Below are 26,574 nucleotides of genomic sequence, written 5' to 3'. Positions count from 1 at the left end.
AGCAGCTGGATCCAGTGAAAGTGTCTTTAGGCCAAATTGAATGGTGCCCGGGCCTTCGTGGCAGAAGTACGAGGTTTAGCCTGTAATTCTCTTTCTAGAGAGCTGAACCCCAGAATCCAGTGCTTTTGGTTTTTTCAGCCATACATTTTTTTTCTGGCGGGGTTCTCTTACGGGTCCAAGAGTGCAGATCCCCAGATTAAAAAGGGGCCCCAGTTCCTGAAGGCTTTTTTAAATAGTGCCCATTGTGAGAGGTGAAGGTTGGGTCTGTTGGTTTTACCACAGAAATCCCTGCGGCGGCAAAGGTAAGTGGAGATTTCTAAGGACTTTTAAAGTTTCTTATGAATTGTCTCCTTTAAAAAAGTAAATGTTGTCATGCCTAAAAGTCACCACTAGGGGCTGTATAGAGCACATATGTGTAAAGCCCTCTGTGTTCTTCTGTTCTATGCTGCTTGGACATCCTGGAGCTATTGGGAGGGCATGTAATACATAGCCATACAGTGAGACACTAACAGCGGTGGAGCAGTGTGACTGAATGAATAAGAAGCCAGCAGCTATCTTTGTACACAGTGCCTATTTACCAGTTATTGGAGGTGAGAGGCTGGGGGAAATAGGTGGTGCACCCATTAAGCACTGAAGTTTGCAGTGGATTGCCACTTTTGGGAATTGATTTTCACACTTTTCTGCATGACCTTTAATTTTGCAAGTTTACCAGTCATCAGTGCACGTTATTTAATGGACAATCACGTGTTTATATTGATTATTTAAATAATCACCATATTTGCCTTTTTTTTCACGAACTTTCACTCTATATTTTTATATATATATTATATATACGTCTGTTTATATTTGGATTATTAATGCAGATTATTTCTATTTAATCATTTGATTGATTTTTTCACTGACTTTTATTCACCAATTTTGTACACATATTGGCTACACGTTCATTTTTATTTGGATTATTTATATTGATTTATTTCCACCATTATATTTATGTTGCATGTAGTGGATATTATCTGATTTACATTTATTTTGGGATAGCACTTTTAGGTAGCGCCGCATTTTTATTAATTTATATAGAGCACATATGTTATGGTTTCTCTGATCATGCTGTGTCAGTAGAAGCTGCAGCTTCCTCCGGCTAGCAGTCACAGGACTCCGGTAAGATGTTTGGGGGGGGGGGGGGGGACAAAAGCTCTCCCCCTCTCTCTGAGTAGAGGCAGAAGCGAGAACGTTCGCAGGATGCCACTCCACCTACACCAATCCCGTTTGATCAGAGGCTCGCATGAGAAATCACTTTTTCTCTTATATTCACTGATCGACACAGCTCCTCTCTGTTAACTAAATGGGTTTGTTAGCCTGCCACTATGGGAAACTAGGCAAAATTGTGTCTGCTGTGCGGTGTGTGTGTACTGGGTCTCTCACCTGTTATGGGGTCTGTGCGGTTAGCGATGGTCCTGGTTCCGGTGTGGGGGGGTCTCATAAAGGTGCCTGTGGAGATATTTTGCTTTGTTTGAAGCAGCACTGTTCCTTTCACCGCAGGGCGGCCATTTTGGATGGGGCAGAGCAGGTTCCCCTTGTGAGCTTCAGCGGCTATTTTTCTGTAGGTTTTCCCTATTCAGATCATTGGCGGCCATTTTCTTGAAGCCAAAGTACTTTTGTTTTCACCGCCGCTCTCTAGTGACAGCATGCTATGTGCTATCACATGCGTTTCCTGTCTATACAGGACACTAGGCAGCCATTCCCTGAATGCTGATGCAAGCTCTGCAGATCGTTTCACTGCTCTTCCCTGCTGCTGCTGCCGCCAACACAGCTTCTTCACTCTGCACTTTGGTAACCACCTGGGGACTACAGGCACGGCTAGTAACCAACACAGAAGGCCTCATGGTGGTGAGTCTGGCGCTAGAAGCCCCCCCAGCCAGCGGCAGCAGGAGGGTGGGACCTTCACTGTCCTATGTCCCCTTTCAGGTGGCAGACAGGGTTGGGTCAGCATGGCTTCAGAAACTGGTGTTTCTTCCCCTGAAATCCAGGCTATTGCAACCGGGTCACCTGCGGATGGCTCTGTGCCCATGGACACCCTGACGGCGGTCTCTAACTCATTTGTTGCTAAAATAGAGGCAGTGCGTGGAAGGAAAGGTGCTCTAAAAAGGCTCTTATGCAGACTCGGGCCCTGCTACGGCTGGTGACCCCTGCTCTGACCTATCAGACGATGCTGACCAGGACCGGTCGGACAGTGAGGATAATTCCCCGTCCGGGGCCGGGCACGACAAAGCACTGGTTGCAGCACTTATCACAGCTGTGCGTGATACCCTGAAGATCCAGGAGCCAGCGGATCCCTCTGCTGATGTATCGGTCCCCTTTGGGTCCTGCAAGCCAGCACGTTCATCTAAGGTGTTCCCGTATTTGACTTATTTTGACAAGTTCATCTACAGGCAATGGGGTCGGCCGCAAAGGACCTTTTCGGTCCCCAAAAACATGGCGGTGCGTTACCCCTTTGAGGAAAAACTTCTCAAAAAGTGGTCGGCTCCTCTGGTTGTGGACCCTCCCAGTATCCAGGTTAAATAAAGTAAACCAGGATCCTGGGTGAGGGGACTCCTACATTCAAGGATCCCGCGGACAGGAAGGCCGAGGCGGTGGCTCATTCCTTGTTTACGGTTGTGGGGTCAGCCGTGCGGCCTGTACTGACATCCGCACTGGTGTCGCAGACACTGACTGAGTGGGCAAAACGTTTCACTGCAAATTGGGAGAGCAACAGGCTTCTCCTGTCTGCGTGGAACTAGCAGACCAACTAGTGCAAGGCCTTAAGTACGTCTGTGACGCGGCCCTGGATACTCTTCCTCTGTTATCCAGGGCTTCGGTGTCAGCTGTGGTGCTGAGGCGCCTGATTTGGCTAAAATGCTGGTCTGCTGACCAGGCATCTAAGAAAGCCCTGACGGATCTTCCCTTCCTTGGCGACCGACTCTTTGGAGCCTCATTGGATGACATTATAAAAAAATGCCACTGGTGGTAAGAGTACCCTACTCCCGCAAGCCAGGAAGCCCAAAGAGCCACACCGTAGGCAAGGGCCCTCTTTTTCCGCTCCAAACAGCTTTTTCGTCCAACCGGGGCTTCGGCGAAGCTTCCCCAGCCCAACAGGATGGCCACGGATGGACAAAAGCATCCCTGGCATCGCAAGCCTGCGCCAAAAAGTGCTACCACGTGAAGGTTTGCCCCCACCCATGTCTCGGGAGGGTGGTCGCCTTCGGGAGTTTGCAGCCCGGTGGTCCTCCCGCTTATCCGACCAATGGGTCTGCGATCTGATTTCCACAGGCTACAAGATAGTTTCTCTCTTGGCCACCAAACAACAGATTCTTCCCCTCCAGCATACCCATGTCCCCGGTTCGCTGGGAGGCCCTGTTGGGGGCGTAAGGGACTCGCTGAGTCGAGGGGTGGTTGTACCAGTTCCGGAATTGGAATGCTTCCAGGGATTCTACTCAAATCTGTTTGTGGTTCCCAAGAAGGAAGGGGTACATCCAATCTTGGACTTAAAAGCCCTCACTCACTTTGTAAAAGTGCAGAGGTTCAGGATGGAATCAGTTCGCTCAGTAGTCGCTGCACTCCATCAAGGGGACTCCCTGGCATCCTTGGACATCCAGGATGCGTACCTGCACATACCCATATGTCTGTGGCATCAAAGTTTCTGCGATTTGCAGTAGGGGAAGCCCACTATTAGTTTGTGGCTCTACCATTTGGCCTGGCATCAGCCCCCCGAGTCTTTACCAAGGTATTGGCTTCAGTTTTGGCGTTGCTGCGACAACGCGGGATCGCGGTCGTGGGATATCTAGACAATCTCCTCCTGAGAGCATCTTCCGCCTCAGAGTTGGAGGAGGATGTTGCAATCTCCATGCAGACTTTGCAAGAATTTGGGTGGCTATTGAACCTAAAGAAGTCGATAATTGTACCGACCCAGCGTCTGGAGTACCTAGGCTTGTTGCTGGTCTCCAAGGAAGCGAGAGTCTTTCTACCTTCAGACAAGGTGCAGACCCTCAGAGCCGCGATAAGACTACTGTGGAATCGCGAGCGGTCGTCACTTCACTTTTGCATGTGAGTCCTGGAACTCATGGTGGCCGCCTTCGAGGCCGTGCCATATGCCCAGTTCCACACCAGGGTCTTGCAGAAAGATTTTGTTGAAATTGGACAAATCTCCGTTGTCCCTGGATCGCTCGATCCAGGTGAGCCAGTCCGTCAGACTCCCTGCTATGGGGGCTGAGATCCCCTGTGATTCGGTCAGGAAAGTCGTTCCTACCTCTCCAATTGACGGTGATCACAACGGACGCCAACCTATCCGGCTGGGGTGAATGAATGAAATACTTATATAGCGCACAATGCGAACTGAATCGCCTCTAGGCGCTGATGGGGATTCAGTCGGCTCAGGGCCTCTGGTTGACGGAAGAATCCAAGTTGCCGATCAATCTGCTCGAATTGAGCGATCAGGCTGTGCCCCCACACATGGTCGTTGAGTCTTCAAGGGCATCCGATCAGGGTAAAGTCAGACAACGCTGCGGCTGTGGTGTATATAAATCACCAAGGGGGAACAAGAAGCTCAGCCGCTGCTCGGGAGGTCGCTCACATACTTCGGTGGGCAGAGCGACACGTACCGGCCCTGGCGGCCATTTACATCCCAGGGGTGGAAAATTGGAAGGCGGACTATCTGAGTCAACAGATGCTGGACCCAGGAGAATGGGCATTGCATCCGGAGATATTCAGGCTGCTGTGCCTGAAGTAGCGCACGCCAGATGTGGATCTATTGGCCTCCCGTCTCAATAGGAAGGTGCCAAGACGAGACATCCGTGGGATCAGTACCAGCTCATCTACGCCTTTTCTCCATTGAAACTGTTGCCACGCAGTAATCCTGGTAGCCCCAGATTGGCCTCAGTGGCCCTGGTACGCAGACCTGGTGTGTCTGGTGGCAGACGCTCCCTAGCGACTGCCACTGCGAGAGTACCTCCTATATCAAGGTCCAATCTTTCAACCTGCTTTACCATCGCTGGCTTTAACGGCATGGCTATTGAGAGCCAGGAGCTGAGCAACCCGGGGTCTGTCAGACTTGGTGATTCCAACTATGTTGAGGGCGCGGAAATCTTCTTCACTGAAGATATACCATCGTACCAGGAAGGCCTACAGCTCCATGTGTGAGGGGAAAGGATGGCATCCGCGCTCTTTTTCTATATCCAGGATCCTGCTGTTTCTTCAGCAAGGAGTAGACCAGAAGTTGGCGTTAAGCACCATTAAGGGGCAAATTTCAGCCTTGGCTGTCTTTTTTTTTTTTTTTCAGCGACCCCTGGCGTCTCACTCATTAGTGAGTACCTTCGTTCAAGGAGTACCACATGTAGTCCCTCCGGTGCGTCCGCCATTACCCCCATGGGATTTGAACCTGGTGTTGGCGCTTCAAAAGCTGCTGTTTGAAAACCTCAGGGAGATTCCCCTGTTGACTTTCCTAGAAAGTGGTCTTTCTAGTGGCCATCACATCGGCCAGGAGGGTTTCGGAAATTGGTGGCCTTGTGATGCAAATCGCCTTATCTGGTCATCCACAGGGATAAGGTGGTGTTGCGTCCGCAACCATCCTTTCTACCGAAGGTGGTTTCGGCTTTTCATGTCAATGAGGACATTGTATTACCATTGTTGTGTCCTAAGCCGAAGCACCCCAAAGAGGTGTCCCTTTACGCTCTCGATGTGGTTAGGGCTCTGAAGGTGTACTTGTCTGCCACGGCTCCCTTTCGGAAGTTAGACTCGCTGGTTGTTTTCGGTGGCTAGTCCAAAGAAGGGTATGGCGGTCTCGTATGCCACCATTTCCAGGTGGATCAGACAGATTGTAGTCCAAGCCTACGCCTTGAAGGGGCAGGTGCCCCCCTTTCCAGTCACTGCCAACTCTACAAGAGCAATCGGAACATCTTGGGCCTTCCGACACCAAGCGTCTGTCGCTCAGGTGTGTAAGACGGCGACCTGGTCGTCTGTCCATACGTTTACCAAGTTCTACAAGGTAGACATCAGTGCATCGGCTGATGCCTGTTTTGTCCGGCAAAGTTTTACAGGCGGCTGTGTAGTTGCAATTCTGTATATGCAATTGAGATTTTTTTCTGGTTTTTCGATAAAAACCCAGTACTATTTTGTTGCACGGTTGCATTACTTCCACAATGTTGCGGTCTTGGGGTTCACTCCGGTTGAGGATACCCGGTTATATGGTGGTGTTTTTTATGCTGTTTTTCCCACCCCTCGTTTGGCACTGCTTGGGGACGTCCCATTTAGTTAGAGAGGAGCTGTTTAGGTCAGTGAATATAAGAGAAAATAGGATTTTTATACTCGCCGTAAAATCCTTTTCTCTGTAATTCACCGACCGACACAGCACCCACCCCTGGAGCCTCCTTATACGGGGGCACCCCTGCTCACTTAAGTAGTGGAAAGACTTCTGCAGTTCTCATCGGTCTGGTAGGAAGAGTGTCGGGAGACTACAGCCACATCACCCTGAAGGCACCCGATCTCGTATGATCTGAGGCTAAGCAGGGTCGGGTCAGTTCTGGTCTGTACCTAGATATGGGACAACCTGGGAACACCAGGTGCTGTAGGCTGCAAATGGGTGACCTCAATAACTGTAGGGTACAAACTTCAGTTCCAAAAATCCCTGTCTCCTCGTTTTCTCGATTCCAGAGGTAAAGAAGTCTCTTTCAAGCATTGGACCATCTTTTGTCTCAAAATTGATCTTAGTGGTTCCCATGCAAGAGCAGGGATTGGGGTTTTATTTAAACGTTTTCACAGTACCAAAACCAAATGCGTATGTCAGACCCATTCTAGATCTCAAAGATCTAAACTGGTTTCTGAATATCCACTCTTTTCGCATGGAGTGGTCTCCATCCTACAAGGCAGAGAACTTCTGGCATCAATAGACATCAGGGATGCATACCTCCATGTACCTATATTTCCCGGTCACCAGAAATATCTATGTTTCGAGGTAGAAAATCTTCCTTTTCAGTTTGTAGCTCTGCCTTTCGGTCTAGCTACTGCACCTCCAGTATTTACAAAGGTCCTGGCCCTTCCTGTAGCCGGATTAAGGGCCCCAAGGTATGACTATTATAGCTTACCTAGATGATCTGCTCTTGATAGACCAGTCGGTAGCCCGCTTAGACCAAAGTATTATCCACAGTCGACTACCTGGTTGGATTCTCAACCTAGAGAAATCTTCCTTAAACTATCAAGGAGATTAGAATACCTGGGTCTGATTGATACAGCCCAGAGAAGGGTATTCTTGCCCCAGGCAAAGATCAGGGCCATAAAGGAACTGATTCAGGTGGTCAAGGCAAAGAAGAATCCTTCTATACGATTTTGCATGAGGTTGGTGGGAAAGATTGTGGCTTCATTTGAGGCCATTCTTTATGCTCCGTTTCTTTTGATGCTGCTGCAAAACAGTATCTTATCGGCTTGGAACAAGTAGAACCAAGCGCTAGATTTCCCAATGTATCTGTCTCCAGGGTGCGCCAAAGCCTCAGTTGGTTGATGACCAAGAATCTGCAAAAAGGAAAATCTTTCCTACCAGTTACCTGGAAGATGGTAACAATGACCTTGCCCATCAACATTCTAGAGATCCGGGCAGGCTTGGCCCTGAGGGCCTCAACGTTCAGGTTACAGAATTATCCTGTCAGGATCCAATCCGACAGTGCCACAGCAGTGGCCTATATCAATCACCAAGGGGGCACGAGAAGTCGTGCGGCCCAGAGAGAGGTGAATCATATCTTAACTGGGGCAGATAACAATGTACCTTGCCCATTGGGAGTCTTCATTCCGAGAATAGAAAATTGGCAGGCGGACTACTTGCGTCGCCAGCAGTTGTTCCCGGGAGAATGTTCCCTTCGCTGCGCTGAAGATGGGGAATCCCAGATGTAGATCTGTTTGCGTCCAGATTCAACAAGAGAATCAACTCTGTGCCAAGAACAAGGGATCCGCTAGCATTCAGAACAGACGCCTTAGTATTCCCGGGGCAATCTGTTTTCGCTGATTTTATGCATTTCCCCCTATTCTGCTTCTCAGGATCAAGCAGGAAGGGAAATCAGTGATTCTTGTGGCCCAGATCATCTTGGTATGCAAAGATCATAAAAATGGCGGTAGGGGACTCATGGACCCTACCACCACGTCCAGACCTTCTCTCGAAAGGTCTGGTATTACATCCTACCTTTCAAACACTAAATTTAAAGGCTTGGCTACTGAGACCCACATTCTGAAGAAGTGTGGGCTGTCAGGTCTGGTGGTATTTGCCTTGGTTAATGCAGAGAAGCTGGCTTCCAGAATCATAAATTCTAGATTCTGGAAAGCATATGTCTCCTGGTGTGAATCCAGGGGTTGGCACCCCATGAAGTATGTCATAGGTAAAATTTTTGACTTCTGTAGATGGGGTTAGAAATTAACCTGGCCTTGCGAACTAAGGCCAGGTTTTGGCCTTATCGGTATGATTTCAACAACCACTTGCTTTGCATTCTTTGGTTTGTAGCTTAAGGGAGTATTGCGGCTTAATCCTCCAGTTAAGTCACCCCTGAACCCTTGGGACTTTAATTTAGTTCTGTCGGCATTGCTGAAACAGCCTTTTTGAGCCGATACAGCATATTCCCTTGGTCATTTTGACAAGGAAACGAATTTTCTGTTACCCTTCTTGCAGAAGATATGGTTATCAGAGTTGGCTGCTCTCTCTTATAAAGAGCCATATTTGCCATATATTATTCACAAGAATAAGGTAGTATTGCATCCTCGTCCTAACTTTATACCGAAGGTAGTGTCTAGTTTTTATCTGAATCAGTATATTGTTCTACCTTCGTTTTTTTCCCAGAACTCTGTTCTACGGAAGGGAAATTACTAAATTTTCTTGATGTGGTGAGAGCACCCAAGGTCTACTTGAAGGCGACTGCTAAGATTTGAAAAACTGATGTTTTGTTGTGTTGCCTGAAGGTCCTATAAAAAGGACAGGCAGCATCGAAATCTACTATTTCTAAATGGATTCTGCAAGTAACTGTTAAGTCTTATGGTTTAAAGAGGAAGATTCCACCCTCTCAAATCAAAAGTGCACTCCACTAGGACTGCTAGTGCTTCGTGGGAGTGCATCAACATGTGTCCATGATTCAAATCTGCAAAGCCTCAACTTGGTCTACAGTCCATACATTTACCAGATTTTATCAGATGAATGTAAAAAGGCATGAGGATACCGCCTTTGGGTGTAGTGTGCTGCAAGCGGCAGCATAAGTCCTCTAGTCTCATGTTGCCCTTATTTGGTTGTGTCTCCCTCCCCTCAGTTGATTTTGCTCTGGGACATCCCTCAAAGTAATTATGGCTCTGTGTCCCATGATGTACGATTAAGAAAATAGGATTTTTACCTGTAAAATGCTTTTCTTTGAAGTACATCTTGTAACAGAAGTCCCTCCCCTCTTTCTGGTATACACGTATTTTGCTTTGCTACAAAAATGGAGGGGTGTCCATCATGAAGGTGGCCTATAACCCCACATAGTAATTACTATGGCTCTGTGTTCCGTGATGTACTTCAAAGAAAAGGATTTTACAGGTAAGATGTTATAAAAATCCTATTTTTTTGTATTACCTGGCTTGACAAAAGTCACATTTTTCAATTGACTTTGGTTGATGGAGCTGTTTTGAAAATTGTCAGCTGAATAGTGACTGTATCCAATCTGATACAATCACTGTTTGGATTTTCAGCAGCCACAGGTCCTGCCAACTAAAGAATGCCAGCAGCTGATGATTCTTTCATCCACTCTTTTTAGTGTGTTTAGAGAAATATGTTAGAAGTTTATTTGTATGGCTAGCCTCAGGTTTTCTTTTACATGATGGAAAAGTATAACAGAATGAATCAATCTAATGTAGGGCTGAAACAACTAATCGATTATGAAATTAATTATTCATAATTGATTGGCCAGCCGATTAGTTGGCCAGCATACAGAATTAATTATTTGCTTACATATCAGGAAATACAGTGCAGCACACATACAGCTCAGTACATCATGCATACATGTCAGTAAGTGCCTGAGAACTTGTGAATGTATGAGGAGCAATGCCTCAAGGCACATGTAGTCCTGGGCAGGAAGTGAGTGGTTCTAAAGGCAGAAGTTTTCTTTACCTTGCTATTAGGGAACTCTATACTGTACTTAACGCACAGCAAAAAAGCAGTGTAGAAACAGATCAAAAGCAAACTGCATAGGTGTGTACCGAGCCCTATGCTGGCCACACGGATCAATTTTCAGATGAGAATATTTATATGAAAAATCTTTGTTCGTTCGCTGAATGAAAGAATGTTTGAAATTTTCACTTGCTTTTAACATTCTGTTTTAAAATGTAATTTCTGAACAAAAAACACATACTGTCTGAAAATTCCTTTGGCCAAGCAGTTTTCTATTGTTTCTAAATTTTCCTGTCACTGTGGTTGAAAATGAACGTCGATTTGACCCCACTAATGATTCGAAAATCGAACAAACGTTCTTAAAATTAAATTTTTTTTTTAACCACTTTCAGACCGGACCAATTTGCTGGTCAAAGACCAGACCACTTTTTGCGATTCGGCACTGCGTCGCTTTAACTGACAATTGCGCGGTCGTGCGACGTGGCTCCCAAACAAAATTGACGTCCTTTTTTTCCCACAAATAGAGCTTTCTTTTGGTGGTATTTGATCACCCCTGCGGTTTTTATTTTTTGCGCTATAAACAAAAATAGAGCGACAATTTTGAAAAAAACGCATTATTTTTTACTTTTTGTTATAATAAATATCCCCCAAAAATATATAAAAAAACATTTTTTTCCCTCAATTTAGGCCAATACGTATTCTTCTACATATTTTTGGTAAAAAAAATCGCAATAAGCGATTATTGATTGGTTTGCGCAAAAGTTATAGCGTTTACAAAATAGGGATAGTTTTAAAGCATTTTTATTAATAATTTTTTATTATTTTTTTTTTTACTAGTAATGGCGGCGATCTGCGATTTTTATTGTGACTGCGACATTGTCGGGGACCCATCGGACATTTTTGACACATTTTTGGGACCATTGTCATTTATACAGTAATCACTGCTATATAAATGCAGTGATTCCTGTGTAAATGACACTGGCAGTGAAAGGGTTAACCAGTGGGTGGCAGTGTAGGGGTTAAGTGTTCCTAGGGGTGTGTTACTAACTGTGGGGGGGTTGGGCTTTCATTTAGTGTACACTGATCTCTGCTCCAATCACATGGAGCAGAGATAAGCGTCACTAGTTGCTAGGCAGAATGGAAAAATGTTGTTTATACAGCATTTCCTCCATTCGGCCGCTCCGTGAGACGATCGCGGGGATGCCCGCGGCGATCGAGTCCGCGGGTCCTGCGACCGGACTCACGGGGGTCCCGACCAGCGCGGGAGCGCGCCGCCGCCGGCACGCTCCCGATGGCAGGGCGGCATCGAATATTGGACGTACATGTACGCCAATATGCCTGCCCGTGCCATTCTGTCGACGTACATCGTCGTGCGCTGGTCGGGAAGTGGTTAAGGAAGGCATTGTATTTATATGCCTCTGGCCGTAATTCTGATCGTGTGTACGTGGCATTATAGTATATACCGTATATCTCATCTAGTAGTATATACAGTATATCTCTTCTGACTGTTATTCTCAGCAGAGATTTTGCTCCCTAACCATATAGTTCTTTATATTTACCACTGCAAGGAGATAGTTGGGAAATAAACTGCCTTTTTTTTAAACTTTACATATTAACTAAATTATACGTGTTAAATTAAATTATAGCGCTGTGTTGTTTTAACTGACAACTGCTCCCTTGTGCGATACTGTACCAAAATAAAATTGATGTCCTTTTTTTCCCCACAAATGGAGCTTTCTTTTGGTGGTGTTTGGTCACCTCTGCGGTTTTTATTTTTTGCGCTATAAACAAAAAAAGAGCAGCAATTTTAAAACAATATTCCTTACTTTATGCTATAAAACATTCCCAATAAAAAAAGTAAACATCTAATTTCTTCATCAGATTAGGTCAATATGTATTCTGCTACATATTTTTGGTAAAAAAAAAATCCCAATAGGCGTTTATTGATTTGCACAAAAAAGGTATCGCGTCTACAAATTATGGGTTAGATTTATGGCATATTTTGTAAACTAGTAATGGTGGCAATCAACAATTTTTAGCAGAATTGCGACATTGTTGGGGACAAATTTTACCCTAAGTGACACTTTGTCAAATGCATTGATCCCTGTATAAATTGAACAGATCTCAGTTATTCCTAAGAATTGCAGGCCTACAATATAAAACGGCAAATTCCCATGCAAAATAATGGTACTGCTTTCAGCACCTAAAATCCAAAATAATCATACCGTACCGCCAGGGAGGTTAAAGGGATTGTAAAGGTAAATGTTTTTTCACCTTAATGCATTCTATGCATTAACCACTTAAGGACCGCCGCATGCCAATGTACGTCATCAGAATGGCATGTACAGGCAGAAGCACCTACATGTACGTGCTTGCCTTCCAGTGGGTGGGGGGTCCGATCGGACCCCCTCCCGCTGGATGCGGCGGTCCGTTTCACTTCAGGAGCGATCCGGGATGAGGGGATGGACGTTGATTTCTGGCCACCCCCTCTCGATCACTCCTGGCGAATGAGAAGCTTCCTCCCGCTGTGTATAGTAAACACAGGCAGGGAGGAAGTGATGTCATTCTCCTCGGGGCAGTCTTTTTGACCGGACTACGAGGAGAACACTGAAAGCAAGTGCACCAAACACTACACTGACATGTAGGCACACAAACCCCCGCCCCCCCCCCCTCCCCCTCTCAGTCACAGTGTCACTGATTGCAGTGATCATTTATTTACTGATCACTGCATTCAGTGTCAGTTGTGACAGTAAAAAGTGTCAAGGCAGTTAGTGTTAGGTCCAGGGTAGCCCCCTACCACCCCCCAATAAAGGTTTAACCCCCTGATTGCCCCTAGAGTTAACCCTTTCACCCCCTTTTCCCAGTGTCACTAAGCGATCGTTTTTCTGATCGCTGCATTAGTGTCGCTAGGTAGCTAGTTATTTTTTTAGGTTCACCGCCAGGTTTTTATAGCGCTAGGTACCCCGATATACTACCCAATAATGGTTTTAACCCCCTGATTGCCCCTAGTTAACCCTTTCACCCCCTTTTGCCAGTGTCACTAAGCGATCGTTTTTCTGATCGCTGCATTCGTGTCACTGATGCCGCTAGGTAGCTAGTTCTTTTTTTAGGTTCACTGCCAGGTTCTTATAGCGCTAGGTACCCTGATAATACTACCCAATAATGGTTTTAACCCCCTGATTGCCCCTAGTTAACCCTTTCACCAGCGATCACAGTATAAGTGTCACTGGTGATGCTGGTTAGCCAGTTAGTTATTTAGGTTCTCCGTCTGGTTTTTATATAGCGCCAGGGACCCCCATATACTACCTAATAAAAATTTGAACCCCCTGATTGCCCCTTGTTAACCCTTTCACCAGTGATCACCGTATAAGTGTTACGGGTGACTCTGGTTAATTTGCTTTTTATAGCATCAGGGCACCCACCATTTATTACCCAATAAAGGTTTAACCCCCTGATCACCCGGCGGGTGATATCAATTAGGTTTTAGGGTCAGGGTCTGAGTCGCCCAAGGCAGCGCTAGGTTAGTGCCAGTACCGCTAACATCCACGTGCAAAGCATAAACCTCCCGTGGTGGTATAGTATCTGAACAGATCAATATCTGTTCTGATCAGATCTATACTAGCGTCCCCAGCAGTTTAGGGTTCCAAAAAAACGCATTGTTAGCAGGATCAGCCCAGATACCTGCTAGCACCTGCGTTTTGCCCCTCCGCCCAGCCCACCCAAGTGCAGTATCGATCGATCACTGTCACTTACAAAACACTAAACACATAACTGCAGCGTTCGCAGAGTCAGGCCTGATCCCTGCGATCGCTAACAGTTTTTTTTTTTTGGTAGCGTTTTTTATATTTAAATCCGGAAGGCAGTGCTTGGTTTTCGGGGTCCCGTACGTGGCTAGGCTCCCAAAAAGTCCCCCACATGTGGTATCCCCGTACTCGGGAGAAGCAGCAGAATTTATTTTGGGGTGTAATTTGACTTATGCCCATAGCATGTGTGAGCAATATATCATTTAGTGACAACTTTGTGCAAAAAAAAAAAAAAATTTTAATATTCCTGCAACTTGTGGCAAAATATAAAATATTTCATGGACTCAACATGCCTCTCAGTAAATAGCTTGGGGTGTCTACTTTCCAAAATGGGGTCATTTGGGGGGGGGGGGGGTTTGTGCTATTTTGGCATTTTATGGCCTTCGAAACTGTGATAGGTAGTGAGAAGTGAAATCAAAATTTGCACCCTTAGAAACCCTGAAGGCAGTGATTGGTTTTTGGGGTGCCGTATGCAGCTAGACTCCCAAAAAGTCCCACATATGTGGTATCCCCGTACTCAGGAGAAGCAGCAGAATATATTTTGGGGTGCATATATTTAGTGACAACTTTTGTAAACTTTTTTTTTTTGTGTCATTATTCAATCACTTGGGACAAAAAAAAATATTCAATGGGCTCAACATGCCCCTCAGCAATTTCCTTGGGGTGTCTACTTTCCAAAATGGCGTCATTGGGGGGGGGGGGGGGGGGGGTTGTACTGCCCTGTCATTTTAGCACCTCAAGAAAGGAGATAAGGCAGTCATAAATTAAAAGCTGTGTAAATTCCAGAAAATGTACTCTAGTTTGTAGATGCTATATATTTTGCGCAAACCAATAAATATATGCTTATCGACATTTCTTTTACTAAAGACATGTGGCTGAATAAATTTTGCCCTAAATGTATGACTAAAATTGAGTTTATTCAAGGGACCCCAGAAAAGCAGGTTCGGGGCCACTCTGTGCAAAACGAGCTGCACAGTGGAGGTAAGTATAACATGTATGTTATTTAAAAAAAAAAATTCACTTTACAACCCCTTTAAGTAAATAATGTCTTAAAACAAGCACTGCAGATTCACTTTAAAATCCTCAAACTCCAGATTGTAGCACCACTGTAAGAACAGTATTCTTCAGTATAATAATTTTCCTCCATAGACTAATCTGATTGTAAATGTATTGGCAGCACATGTGTAGTCTTTCAAGCACAGAAAGCCCCAGCATTTGCTAATGGACATCAGTATTGCTTAGATGAGTTACGGCATGCACAGGGTAAGCATTTTCTACTTTTCCGAGGCAAAACCTTAAATTGCTGGGTGCATTAATATGAACACTGTGGCCAGTGCAGAAAAGGTTTACAAATGAGGGTTTTTTTTTTTTTTTTTAAACTCCTAATCCTTTATCTTTTAAAGTGGTTATTAAGCCACTCTAACCTGTTTTCACCATCAGCACTGCCTCCTATTGCAGTGTCCCCCTCTGTGTGTGTGATTTATAAAAATAAAAAAATGCTGCAAACACCTAATTTCAGAGCCAAGATCGCGATCACATGACTGGCCGATTTTCTCCTTTCCTCCTCTGACAGATGTAGCAGGAGGGGCAGAGATTCAAGTGGTCATGTGATCGCGATCTCGGCTCTGAAATTAGGATTTTGCATTTATTTTTATACATTACACACAGAGGTGGAGGCTGCAATAGGAGAGAGTGCTGATGGTGTATACAGGTTAGTGTTATGCAAGCAGCAGGAGCGGAGGGGGCGGCACCGTCACTAGCTGACAGGCAGAGAGAGGAGGACACAGGAGCATAGAGGAGACACGGAGCAGGGCTGCGGATGATGGAGGCACATAACCTGACCAGTGTCGGGACTCAGGAGCCATGGTACAGCGTGGTCAGTTTACATAGAGGAGGGCAGAAACTGGCAGGATCAGCCAGTTTTTTTTTTTAGGTGATACAGGGGACCTAATGACATGGCACAAGCACTGTGTCATATGCTTTAAAGGAGCAGAATCCATTTGTGGGTTAACAAACGCTTTGATCTTGGCCTGTGTGTAGCTCCTAATAGGGATAAGATTTGTAAGCCAAATGTAATACACAGGTAATCCCCTGTGTTTTTTTATATTTGACCCATTCTAGAGAAGACTTCTGAATGTTGATATTCCACACTTTTTTCCTCATGAAGTTAACAATGAAACAATGAATTTACTTGTATTATAATTTTAATTGTAAGTTACATAAATTCAGTGTTTGAGTTTCCAATGCTTGTTTAAAACAAATTATAAATTTATGTATTTGTAACTGAAGCATTTCATTTCTCTTCTTTTAGTGAACAGGATCCAAGTGGACTTTTATTTCTACCGGATGCAGACATTCCCACTGATTTTGAAATTGGCCAAGTTCTCTCAGTCATGGAGAAGCTTCTGGCAATGGCCGTTAGAGAGGTACATATTCCATAGCTGTCACTTAATAACATTGAGTTGTGGGGATAATAATGAGTTTGGGTGTGCATTAAAAATGGGCTTTACATGACTTTCAGCTCTAAAAGCATGATCTGACAACTTGGTGGTCTATATTGATTCTTTTATTTCTTTATTTTATATTCCCTTGACAGATGATTATATAGTGTTAGAAATATGAGAGCCACCCTTGCTGACCTACTTTTAGTGTTGCAGCTCATGGGCTGTCATATTGATAATTTATTCACTACTGGTTTAGTACACATCGAAAAATCTCCATCAGAATTGTGACTTCACTTTACTTTTGCAGCTGATGTTCTGAACATGCTGACTGGTACATACTGCCAGTGTAGAGGCCACAGGTACTCTTCCTTTCTAAGTGGCAGAGAAAGCTTGATCTTGAAAGATCCTTAACATGTCTTCTACTTAAGCCGGCCATAGATGGAGCGATTTCGAAAATCACTTGATATCCCCATCAACGATGGGGAGCCCATCTCTCCCAGAAAGCATTTGTGTTCTCCGGGTGGGGGAAGCTGTCCCTGCCAGGAGAACGCAGTGATTAATGCTTGCGGCTACAGTGGCCATCGCATGTAAAATCTGACGGGCTGGTTGTACCCAAGTTGATCGATCGATCAACTTGTGTACATTCAGCCTGCCCATACATGGTTCGAATGTCGGCCTGTCCCGGCTGAACTGTCTACGATTTGAACCATTTAGGGTTCTCACGGGAGTGAGATTTTGTTTTCATTTGATTGGTGTTTTGCCCCATAGGGAATAAGCCTTCCACCATAATGGGTTTTCCCTGATGTATTTTTTAAAATGATTTTACAGTAGGTATAAAACCTTATTTTAAACAACTCCTAATTTAAAAACGGTCTTGATGTTTAAAGTGGTTGTAAGCCCACAGGGCATGTAATATAAAACAAAAGTACCATAGTAATGTGCCCACATCTCCAAATTGTTCCCTGCGCCTGTATGAACCCTGTCAACATTGGATATGGGTGGACGGTCTCAATGTCGGAGATTGGGAGGCATGACGTCACAGGACTTCTCCTTGCTCGCATGTCGCATGCAGAGCGCGCGATTACTCCTCCCTCAATGCGCCCATGCCAAAGCTACCCTGCGCTTTTGTGTATGAGAATTCCTGGTGCTGGTAGCTTTTGACAAGTGGATCAATAGAAATCAGAAAATACAGCTTGGTAATGCTGTAGCAAAGCAGTACACTTTTTTTATCGTACATCATAGGACACAGAGCCTCAAGTATTTGACACTGGTATAACCAATACAGGAAGTTGACTACACTATATAACCCCTCCTCCCAGGAGTACCTCAGTTTTTTCGCCATTGTCTAAGGTGTTGGTCACGAGTGAAGATATGCTCTAAGGAGCTCCTGGAGGGATCCATGATGGATTTAAAAGACCTCCAGAGCCGGATCCATCCTCGCCACTGAGGCCATAGGATGGTACCTGGACCTCGATTCAAGAACAAGGTTTTGTCTGCAAGCTTCCCTCTGAGAGCTGGACCCTAGGAACCAGGACTTTTTTTGGTCTTGCTACATTACCTAAAGTTGTTCTGAGGGGTTCTATACAGTTCCAAAGGAGCAGACCCCTATTAAAAGTGCCCCAGTCTTTGAAGGTTTAACTACGCTGCCCGCTGCGATGGGTGAAATTTGGATCTGTGTTAAATCAGCAGTATCCTGCAGCAAGGACAAGGTAAGGGAAGAAGCTATGCTTTTTCCTTCAATATTTATATGCCTTAAAAATGTCTCCTCTAGAGAGAGTAATTTACACTACCTATGTACGATGTCTTAGAGCAGCTCTGTCTCAGAGCATGTGTGGTCCCAGTGGCAGAGGGTGTTCTTAATAGAAATCTTGAGGGTTTGGTAAAGATACAGATACTAATACAGAGATGTATATAAACTTCTATATGGGCGACGCAGTGGCTGAATGGTTGAAGCAACTGCTTAGCAGTTTTTTTTCCCCAAACCATGGCCTATAGCTGCATGGTTTGATTACAACCCAACACTTCTGCCTAGTAACATTGGGAAGCTCCCTGTGCCTCTGTGGTTTTATAGACTATAAATCTGCTGACAGATCGGGAAGAAAAAAAAGCTGATTATTCCTCTGCAGAGGAAACCGTACTTGATGTTTCAGCTTCACAATTTGAAGTACAGAGCCTTACAAAGATGGTCCGCTCCGCTTTCATGCTACCCCTAACAGTTAGCTGAAGGTCTGGTCTCCTCCTTGGGTTCCTTGAAACCTTTACAGCCTTTGCATGCATTTCCTGTCCACACATTACTAGAAAAGCTTATTTATACCGAATGGGATCATCCGGATAAGCATTTTTCCCCTCCAAAGAGATTCTCAACTCTCTATCCTATGGGGGGAAAGTTCCAGCAGTTGACGCTGCGATTTCCAATGTAAATAATAGTTTAACTTGTCCAGTGGACAAATGCACATATGCTTAAGGATCCAACAGATAAGAAGATGGAAGGTCTGTTAAAATCCTCTTTTTCTTTAGCTGGGACCGTAACTCGGCCTGCAATTGCAGCTATAGGCATCTGTCAGGCCTTTAAGGATCAGTTCACAGATGCTGTTAACGAGTTTGCTGCACAACAGGCCCATGAGTTGGCCGAGCTATCAAAGGCATTATGCTTTGCCCTAGATGCTATGAAGGATTCTTTTCACCGGGCCTCACGCTTGTATTGGTACACATGTGAAGGACCCTTTGGTTAAAGGGTTGGTCAGCTGAAACGCCTTGTAAGAACTTTCTAACTAGTTTTCCCTTTAAGGGAAAACGAGTATTTGGTGATAGTTTGGATAAATACATTCAAACTATTTCTAGTGTTAAAAGAGTACTCTTGCCAGTCAAAAGGAAATATAAGTGTTTAAATGGACTGTTTCCTCCGCACCAGGGGCATCCAACTGTAGGCAGTGGAGATGGCCTCCGCCGTCAGACTCTACAGGAAGATCCCAGGGTCAAACCCAGGCACAAAAGAAGACCTGGGGCTGCAGATATGCACGGTAGAATACTAAAGCCTCATCATGAAGAGGTATCTCCCCTCATCAAGGTGGGGGGAAGACTTCTGGGGTACGCAAAAATCTGGAAGGAGGAAATTCAGGACAGATGGACTCTCTCCACAGTGTCCGTAGAATACAAGCCATAATTTCGGGAATTCCCACTGTCTCGTTTTCTGAGATCAAACATTCCCAAAGATCCAGGGAAAAGACAATCCCTGTTGCAAGCATTAGACTTATTATTGGCTCAAGGAGTGGTCATACAGATTCCCAAACAAGAGCAAGGTTTGGGGTATTACTCAAACCTATTTACGGTGCCGAAGCCAAATGGGGATATCGGACCAATTCTAGATCTATGGAATCTAAACCAGTTCCTGAACATCTGCTCCTTTCGCATGCAGTCAATCAAGCAAGGAGGAGAACTTCTGGCATCCATCTACATCAGAGATGCATATCTACGTCGCTATATTCCCTCCTCACCAGAGGTTTCTGCGGTTTGAAGTAGAACAGAAGCACTTTCAGTTTGTAGCCTTGCCCTTCAGGCTTGCTACAGCACCTCGGGTATTCACAAAAGTACTAGCCCCACCTCTAGTCAGGTTAAGGGCACAGGGAATAACTGTTTTGGCTTATTTAGATGATCTGTTGTTGATAGACCAGTCAGTGGCTCGCTTGAAGCAAGGTGTAACCATTACAAGCAGTTACCTGGAAAGTCTGGGTTGGATTCTCAGCCTAAAGAAGTCCTCCTTAAGCCACTAAAGAGGCTGGAGTATCTGGGCCCGATCATAGACACAGCCCAGAAAAGGGTGTTCTTGCCTCTCGCAAAGATCAGCTCCATACAGGAGCTAGTGAGGATGATCAGGTCAAAAAGAAATCCTTCAATTCGCCATTGCATGAGGTTGTTAGGAAAGATGGTAGCTTCGTTGGAAGCAGTTCCCTATGCCCAATTCCATTGGAGACTGTTTCAAAACAGTATCCTGTCTGCTTGGAACAAGACGATTCAAGCGTTGACTTGCCAATGCGGCTGTCCCAAATCCTCAGTCGGTGATTACTATCTTGGAACCTGCTGAAGGGAAATCCCTTCAGACCAATTATCTGGAAAGTAGTAACGACTGATGGCCAGCCTTTCAGGCTGGGGAGCAGTACTAGAGAAGACTGTCCAAGGACAATGGTCAAGAAGCAAAATAGCCTTGCCCATCAACATCTTAGAGATTCAGGCCTGGACCTCCTGGTTAAAGAATTGTCCTGTCAGGATCCAATGCGAAAATGCCACAGCAGTGGCATATATCAATCACCAAGGGGGCACCAAAAGTCTCTCAGCTCAGAGAGAGGTGAACCAGATTCTAACTTGGGCAGAAGAGAATGTCCCATGCCTATCGGCAGTTTTCATTCCGGGAGTAGAGAATTGGCAGGTGGACTACTTAAGTCGCCAGCAGTTATTCCTGGGGGAATGGTCTCTTCATCTCGAAACTTTTGGGCTATTTGCCAGAGATGGGGGACTCCGGAAGTAGACCTTCTAGCATCCAGATTCAACACGAAGCTAGTCAACTTTGTGTCCAGGACAAGGGACCCACTCGCAGAAGGAACAGATGCGTTGGTGACCCCGTGGGATCAGTTCTCACTGATCTATGTATTTCCCCTGATTCAGTTGCTGCTTCGACTTTGCAGGATCAGGCTGGAAAGAGAGCCTGTAATACTGATAGCACCAGCATGGCCCAAAAGGTCATGGTGCGCAGAGATCGTAAAGATGGCAGTTGAGGGTCCATGGCTACTTCCACTAAGGCCAGACCTGCTATCACAGGGGCCGATATTCCATCCTATTTTAAGATCGATAAATTTAATGGCCTGGCTATTGAGACCCACATTCTGAAGAAATGTGGGCTTTTCAGGTCAGTTATCTCTACTTTGATTAATGCTAGGAAGCCAGCTTCTACAGCTATATATTATAGAGTCTGGAAAGCTTATGTTTCTTGATGTGAATCCAAGGGTTGGCACTCTTGGAGATATATCATAAGCAGAATTCTTGCCTTTCTACAATTAGGCATAGAGATGAAGTTGGCCCTGAGTGCTATTAAGCCTTAGGTTCCATGCTAGGAGTGCTGCGGATTAATCGGCCAGTTAAATCACCCTTAAGCCCTTGGGACTTAGATTTAGTTTGGTCGGTGTTACAAAAACAGCCATTCGAACCGTTACAGCATGTTCCTTTAGTCCTTTTGACAAGGAAGCTCACATTTTTGATTGCTATATCCTCAGCAAGGAGGGTGTCAGAATTGGCTGCTCTTTCTTGTAAAGAGCCATATTTGGTTATTCATGAGGACAGAGTGGTGTTACACCCTCGTCCAGGCTTTTTGCCAAAAGTGGTTTCAGGCTTTCATCTGAAGATATTGTCCTGCCAAAACCATGTTCCAGGGAAGAAAAGTCAATACATTGTCTTGAAAAAGTGAGAGCAGTGAAGATCTATTTAAAGAAAACTGCTCAGATTTGTAAGACTGGTGTCTTATTTATTCTGCAAGAGGGTCCTAAAAAAGGACAGGCAGCATCGAAGTCCACTGTCACTAAGTGGATTTGGCAAGTTATAATTCAAACTTAGGATTTAAAGGGAAAGATTCCCCCTTTTCAAGTTAAGGAGCACTCTACCTGAGCGGCTGGTGCTTCTTGGGCAGTGCGTGTGTTGCAGGCAGCAGTATAAAGTCCTCAGGTCTCGGGGTTGCCCTATGGGTTGTGTCTCCCTCCCCTCAAGTAGCATTGCTATGGGACGTCCCACTAAGTAAATACTTGAGGCTCTGTGTCCTATGATGTACGATAAAGAAAATAGGATTTTTAAAACAACTTGCCTGTAAAATCCTTTCCTTGGAGTACATCATAGGACACAGAGCTCCCTCCCCTCTGTTTTATGGGGTGAGAGTATATTGCTTGGCTACAAAAACTGAGGTACTCCTTCCAGGAGTACGGATTATGTAGGGGAGTCAACTTCCTGTATTGGTTATACCAGTGTCAACACCTGAAAATAGGCCCATAACCCACTAAGTAAATATTTGAGGCTCTGTGTCCTATAATGTACTCCAAGAAAAGGATTTTTACAGGTAAGCGGTTTAAAAAAATCTTATTTGTTTTGTTGATTTAATTTTTTATTTTTTCCCCCCTGAAAATGCCCCCTCACGATTACCAGCCCATCCAAACTCTGGGAAGGCTCCACATGACTTCAGCATGACCAATATTGCTGAGGTGAGGAGCAGCAAATCCTGGGAGAACTTGAGGTAGTAGGGGGAGCGGAGCAATCGGGTGCTATAAAACTGGACACACTCCCCCTGTTCTCGTGCTCATGCATGAGAGAAATATGTGATATGTCAGTCACAGCAGCAGGGGTGTGGTGATAAAAATTTTACTTGTGTCAGCTTTTTAACCCAGCTAGAAGAGGAGAGGATTTTTCAGTGCTGGCACAGATGACTAGGGATCCTTTACTGTACTAGGTAGATGATTTAATGTGTGTTTGTTTTTTGTTTTGTTTTTTTCAGGTTTACAACCACATTAATGTAGCGCTAAACGTCAAATTTTTAGAAAGAAGCAGAACTGTACTATTTTTGCCATTTATAGATTTATCTTTGTTAAAGCCCAGCTCTAGGAAAATTAAAAAATAAAATTTCCTCCCACACACATTGCAAGGCTTACCTTTTTGTTTAGTCAAGGTACAGAGAACTAAGGAGATTTAGTATATTCTGCACTTCAGCTTTGCGGTTGCACTCCAATCTTCTCAGCATACATACAGGAATAAAGAGGAAGTAAACCCTGATGGGTTTACTTCCTCTTTGTTTCCCTGCAAAGGTAAAGCATAATGGGCTACTATGCATCGCATAGCTCATTATGTGTCGCTTACCTGACACAGGAGCCAGCGATGTCACCGCTGTCCCCTCTTCCACGGAGCGTCCATCTTTCCGGGTATCGTGGCTCTGGCACTGTGATTGGCCAGAGCCGCGATTACATCACTCCCCCGCATGGGAGCCGCCACTAACAGGAAATATCGCCGCTAGCATGCTCAGTGCTCCTGCGCGCCGCCGTCTACGGCGCATGTGCCGTAGACAGTGGTGCCTGTCTTTTTGCAAATATCTCCTAAATCGTCTAGTTTTAGGAGATATTTCTTGGAGCTATAGGTAAGCCTTAATCTAGGCTTACCTGTAGGTCAAAGTGGTCTGTAAGGGTTTACAACCACTTTAATGTCCTTGTATTGTATGTGATGTCAAGACTCCGCCCAAAGATCAGAGCTTCGAGCAAAGGATATGAGGGCTAGAGCCAGCTGGAGTGGGAAGATGTGACAGGCTTTGTTCACATAGGCGTACTTAAATGTTCTTAAATGAATGCCCATGTGAGGGTTATGTATGCCCTTATGGGGATTCCCAGGTGTTCCATACATCCTCAAGCAGGCATTCAATAGCTGTGTTCATGCAGCCACTGTGTCCTATTTGACATGAATAGGATTGCCTACACAGGGATGCGCAGAACTGTGCATCTCTGTGTGGGCAAAAATAGCCATCGCAAGGGCATATGCTTTAGTTTGCATGACCTTTGTAGTGCAAAGGAAACCCCAGTCTGAGGGTGTTTTTGTTATATATTTTTATTTTTTTGTTCTCTAAGAGTTGGGTTTAATGTACACACTGTTTTACTAATGGTATGTCTTTTTTTTTTTTGTAGTGTAAAATGCTGGTTCTACATGATTCCCAAGGAGAATGTGGCACAATACTCCATTCATTGTTTTGGGCAGTGCAAGGCAGTCTTCTATCTTGGTGCTTTTGTCAGTTAAAGAGGGAAGACACAACGTCCCAGCTAATGGCAAGAGAATTGGTAGTTAAATGTGAGTTTTTTTTTTTTTATATCTATCTTCTAAAAGTAAAACATTAATGTTTTAAAATTTATATGAACTCAAATTTTATGCCTCTTACTACTTTAATGATTTACATTAAGACCCCTTTCACACTGGAGCGTTTTGCAGGCGCTATAGCGTTACAAATAGCACATGCAAAACGTCCTAAAACAGCTGCTCCATGCACTCCGATATGAAAGCCCGAGGGCTTTCACACTGGAGCAGTACACTGGCAGGGCGTCAGAAAAAGTCCTGCCAGCAGCTTCTTTGGAGTGGTGAACTCGCCGCTGCTCCCCATTGAAATCAACAATGGGGCAACGCTGCGATACCGCCGGCAGAACGCCACTCCAGCGACGTTTTGCGGGCAGATTTAATCCCTTTTCGTCTGCTAGTGGGGGGGGGGGGTTAAAATCGCCCCACTAGCGGCTGAATAGCACCGCTAAAACAATGGTGATGGCTCGGTGTGAAAGGGGTCTAAAACCTAGTTTTAAAAAATTAAAACCATTGGACATTACTTGCCGTCAGTGTGATGTGCTCTGGAAACCACCCCACCTGACTTTTTTTTTTGTCAGCTTGTCACTGCTCCAGCAGGATCACCAAACATCTCCTCCCTCTGCTTTCTGCCCAAATTGACAGAGGCTTCTCCCTGCTAGCTACCCTCATACATGACACAACTATAAGAGGCTTGTGGTGCTGCCCCCCAGAGGATAGTTGCTAGCAGCTCCTTTAGCAGGCCCTATGCCCTTTGCAGCCTGGGAAAACAAGACTAAGGCTCTGTTCACGTATATATGCAAATTGGATGAGTTTTTAACTGCATCTAATTTGCCTGACGTGAACCTGTCAGCCTTTTCTATGGAGCTGGTTCACATATGTGCGGTGCAGCAGCAGTGCAAATTCACTCCAAGTTTAAAAAAAAAAGTCCTGTGCTTTTTCTGAGCACTGTGGTGCGTCTCAGATGCAAATTCCAGGCTCATTGCCTTCTATGGAAACACATCTGAATCGCATATCTGATCAGTTTTGAACATGAATTTGATCTGAAAAAAATCCATAGCAGGCCAAAATTAAAACTTTTCTGGGTTTATACTAGACCCTTATGTCTAGTATGGATTTTGAGGGGCACCCCACCAAAATGAAAAGAAAAGAAATGCTATACCATATCTATATCTAATATACCTTATCTGAGCACGTAGCCAGGTCAGGAAAGCGTAGAAGAAATAACAGACCGTTTTTTGAAAATTCCTTTATTAACCACTTGCTTACTAGGAACCTAAACCCCCTGCTGTCGAGACCAATTTTCAGCTTTTAGCGCTGTCACTCTTTTTGAATGACAATTGCGCGGTCATACAACGCTGTACCCAAATTAAATTTGTATCATTTTTTCCCCACAAATTGAGCTTTCTTTTGGTGGTATTTGATCACCTCTGGGTTTTTTTATTTTTTGTTAAACTGGGTAGGACAGCTTTAAGAATGTGAGGGAAGGCGAGGGGCCAGACCGACTCCTCTACAGAAGCTGGATGCATTTTAGGTGCGTTTCCCATTGAATTTTGAAAAAAAAATCAAAATAAATACAAAACAATTTTTATATTTTGTTAATAAATTTTGCAAACATTTCATTTTTCTCCATTGATGTACACTGATGAGGCGACACTGCTAAGCTGGCACTAGTGGGTGGGTGGCATTGGTGGGTGGGCACAGATGGGCGACACTGGTGGGCGGCACTGCTAGATGGCACTGATGAGGCACTGATTGGCTTTTTTTTTCTCCTCACGCTGTTGATGCGAGAAAAAAATAATTACCGATCCTCTGTTTACATCACGTGATCAGCTGTCATTGGCTAACAGCTGTTTACGTGGTAAGGGGCCGGGATGGGCCCCTTACTCGGATCTGTGATCACCGGAGTCTCATTGACTCTGGTGATCACAGCACGTGCTGTGCACGCCCCTCAGGGGGCGTGGCAAGCCTGGAAAGGGGAGGACGTCAATAGACGTACTCCCAGCAGAGCAGATCCGTGTTGTAGCCGTCATTCGGTTATAGCCCAGATCAGAAGAGTTTCAAAAAAATCTCTTCTCCGGTGTAGACTGATTCTCATTCATGGCATCAGACACCACCGCCAACCCAATAAAAAATCCAATAAAAAAAGCTATGCTCATGACTAAGGCTTCTTTTTTTTTGTAATTGTTTATTTTAAATTTTCAACATCATACAGAAGAAAATGTACATGGAATATTAATATTAACATATAGAGATTGCAGGTATACTTTGGTTACAAGGCATACAAACTCTAAACATATAGAGGCATAGCGATGTGATTAAAGTAGTG

At 44.8% G+C, this 26,574-nt stretch overlaps 1 protein-coding gene across 3 annotated transcripts in view; it reads left to right on the top strand.

The window, feature by feature from the left end:
- The window catches only part of ZZEF1 (zinc finger ZZ-type and EF-hand domain containing 1), a 424,884-nt gene that overhangs the window by 144,071 nt on the left and 254,239 nt on the right, over positions 1–26,574 (top strand). For all 3 annotated transcript variants that reach the window (XM_077482353.1, XM_077482352.1, XM_077482354.1), the window contains 2 exons: positions 16,256–16,370; positions 24,086–24,245. In XM_077482353.1, coding sequence (XP_077338479.1) covers positions 16,256–16,370; positions 24,086–24,245 — 275 coding nt within the window. The remainder of the gene's footprint in view (positions 1–16,255; positions 16,371–24,085; positions 24,246–26,574) is intronic.

The sequence above is a fragment of the Lithobates pipiens genome, unplaced genomic scaffold (genome assembly GCF_037356315.1).
Source record: "Lithobates pipiens isolate NorthernLeopardFrog02 unplaced genomic scaffold, aLitPip1_a1.2 Scaffold_16, whole genome shotgun sequence".
Classification (NCBI taxonomy): domain Eukaryota; kingdom Metazoa; phylum Chordata; class Amphibia; order Anura; family Ranidae; genus Lithobates; species Lithobates pipiens.
The sequence above is the reverse complement of the archived record's forward strand: the minus strand, read 5'-3'. Positions and strand labels throughout refer to the sequence as shown.